Here is a 2,894-nt window from a genome sequence, read left to right on the forward strand (position 1 = left end):
TAAAAGTATTCCATTTGAAGCTTCCTTACGAAAAGGATATATTGACGACATCTACAACCAAGTAATGAATAAAATTAGAGTTGAAATTGGAAAAAATCAAATTTGGGTGTCAGTTGATGAAACATATGACGTACAAGGACGATGTGTGGCAAATGTTATTGTTGCCATTCTTAAGCCAGATTGTGTTGGTCTTTCATTTCTTCTGCACTCGGAAGAGTTAGAAAAAACAAATCATAATACTATTTGTAAAGTTTTTAATAAATCAATGACCATTTTATGGCCTAGAGATATTATGTACAACAACGTCTTACTATTCTTATCCGACACAGCTCCTTACATGGTGAAGGCCGGTTCAGTTCTTAAAAATTTATACACCAAAATGATACACACCACCTGCAGTGCACACGTACTTCATCGGATAGCTGAAGAAATTCGTGGACAATTTAATCTTGTTGACGAGCTTATATCAAATATGAAAAAAAATTTTCGTAAAGCCTCATACCGTATTGCATTGTTTAAATCGATAGCTCCAGAAATTAGATTACCGCCAGAACCTATCTTAACGCGTTGGGAGACATGGCTCGAAGCCGCAATTTATTACTGTGAAAATTTCCAAATAATATGTAGCGTAATAAATGCCCTAGACGAAAATGATGCAGATTGTATTATAAAAGTTAAATTATGCATACTGAAACCAGGATTGGAAAACAACTTGACTTATATAAAAAGTAATATTCAAGTTATTACAATGGCCATTGTGAAATTACAAACGAAAAACCTTCCATTGGCTGATTCACTTTCTGTAATTCAAGAAGTAAAATCAAAATTTCAATCATTAAAAGGAACTCAAGGAAAAGCAGTACTTTTAAAACTACAAAAAGTTTTTGAAAAGAATAAAGGTCTTAAAATTCTGGAAAAAATATCAAACAGTTTGGAAGAAGAAGATGAAATTTTGGATATGAGTCAATTTCCGGAAGATTATTCATGCAACGAATTTGTGTTCTTTAAATATGCACCAACCACTTCAGTGGATGTAGAGAGGTCATTTTCAGCTTACAAAACTCTGTTATCTGACAATCGAAGAGCATTTATATTTAAAAATTGAGGAAACATTTAATTATTCAATGTAACAACAAAGGTATGACAATAATTAAAACAATATTATTTATTGATTGATTTAAATGAAAAATTCAATTTTTAATTTTCCTATTATTTAAAGCTAACGAATAAATTTAAAAAAAATTGGAAATTTAAGAAGCAAGTGAAAAATTATTTAATTTTATTAAAATATTTTAATGTTAAACTAATTGTAATGAATAATTATTAATAAAATAATAAATATATTAAATGTATATTTTTTAATTTTTTATGCAAATTCTACGGTTTTTAAGTGCATATTTTTTTATTTTTTATGCATATTTTACGGTTTTTAAGTACATATTTTAGAGCTTATTATTGTGTTTTTAAGTGCTAAAAGTCCCGAACCCTGGCTATAACTAATTGAAAAGTGTTTGGATCAACACAATTTTTTTATGAGAAATAATATTTATATCCCTTTCTTATTCGATATACTTTATCTTAATCGGGATATTAATAAGGAACTAGCAGATCATGTAGCTTTTGGAATAATCCACTAATTTTTTAAAATTAAACACTATCTAAAGATTTGCATCGAAGCGTTTTTTTTTATAATGATTTTAATCACTGTCAGATATCATTATACTTGATCCAACTATGCCACGTCGACACTGTGCCGTGACCCCCCTGTGCTGGGTTTTTTAAACTATATTTATTTTATAAATAATTTAGTATCATTTATGTTTATTGTAATTTTTTTATGCTGTTTTTATCTTGTTTTTGTGAAGTCAAGATAGATGCCTTAACCATTTTTAGTTTAATATCTGCAGAGATAAAAAATTTGTTATCAAAAAATGTTAAAGCTATATTCTAAGTGATAAATACCATAATTACCCTGAACATTTCTGTGTTGCAGCTTTAGATTTAAAAGAATCAGGGTAATTAATTAAAATTTTTCAGAAACATAAAGCATTAAATGGTAATTGTATGGCGATAGATTCCTTAATCCAAACCTCGACATAAACTTTTACTATAAATACACAAATATCACGAATGCATCTTCTTCTCGTGCTTTAAGCTTTAACTGTTTTCTGAACATATATATAATGTTCATCAATTCTTGATTAAATAACTAATTGCAATAAAATTGTTGCTAAAAGAAAAGTATCAGATTTTTATTAATATTATGTACAAGCTATTTACAATTTTACTCACCTAAAAGAAAAGTATCAGAAACAATATTTTATGCTATTAATTATTACAACAATTATTAATATTTTATATAAAGATTTGATTTTTAAAATAGATAAATTATATTACAATACATTTTTAATTTTATAGAGGTTAATGATAAAACTCATGTTTTTCACCTAACATGAACACCGACCATTATGCCATCTAGTGGACCTGATCGGTGTTCAAAACATAAGAAAAAGTAATCGTTTTTCTTACATCTCCTCCCTTTTAGAAACAATTACAGCAAGTTATGTAATTGTTATGTAATTTCAAAACACTGGAGTTAGTTTTGTAATGTGGTATAAGTTTGATTCCGCTTTCTTGTGTCCAGTGTCAACCTCATATATAGAATTTGAGATTCTCTTTTGGATTGTGTATGGTCCAATTCTTAATTCTTCTAATTTTTTTCTATTAAGTCGATTTCCATTTTCCACGTAGACTTTGTCACCTACTTTGAATTTATGGTCTTCCCTATGCAAGTCGAATATTTTTTTATTATAATTGTGTGATTTTATTGTGTTTTTAAGAGCTAGTTTTCTGTCTCTTTTCAAGTCTTCTTTTGTACTAATTGACTTCAATTC

General features: G+C 27.8%; 1 protein-coding gene across 1 annotated transcript; it reads left to right on the forward strand.

Moving 5' to 3' along the window:
- Positions 1-265: 265 nt before the first annotated feature.
- Positions 266-1,105, forward strand: LOC126896622 (uncharacterized). Its single transcript, XM_050669564.1, has one exon. It carries the CDS (start codon positions 266-268, stop codon positions 1,103-1,105), a length of 840 nt encoding a protein of 279 aa, XP_050525521.1.
- The last annotated feature ends 1,789 nt before the right edge of the window (positions 1,106-2,894 follow it).

This window comes from Daktulosphaira vitifoliae, unplaced genomic scaffold, assembly GCF_025091365.1.
Source record: "Daktulosphaira vitifoliae isolate Bord-2020 unplaced genomic scaffold, ASM2509136v1 Scaffold_1, whole genome shotgun sequence".
Classification (NCBI taxonomy): domain Eukaryota; kingdom Metazoa; phylum Arthropoda; class Insecta; order Hemiptera; family Phylloxeridae; genus Daktulosphaira; species Daktulosphaira vitifoliae.

Coding starts and splice junctions, on each gene's coding strand:
- LOC126896622 (XM_050669564.1), top strand. CDS start 266: ATGACCATTTTATGGCCTAGAGATATTATGTACAACAACGTCTTACTA.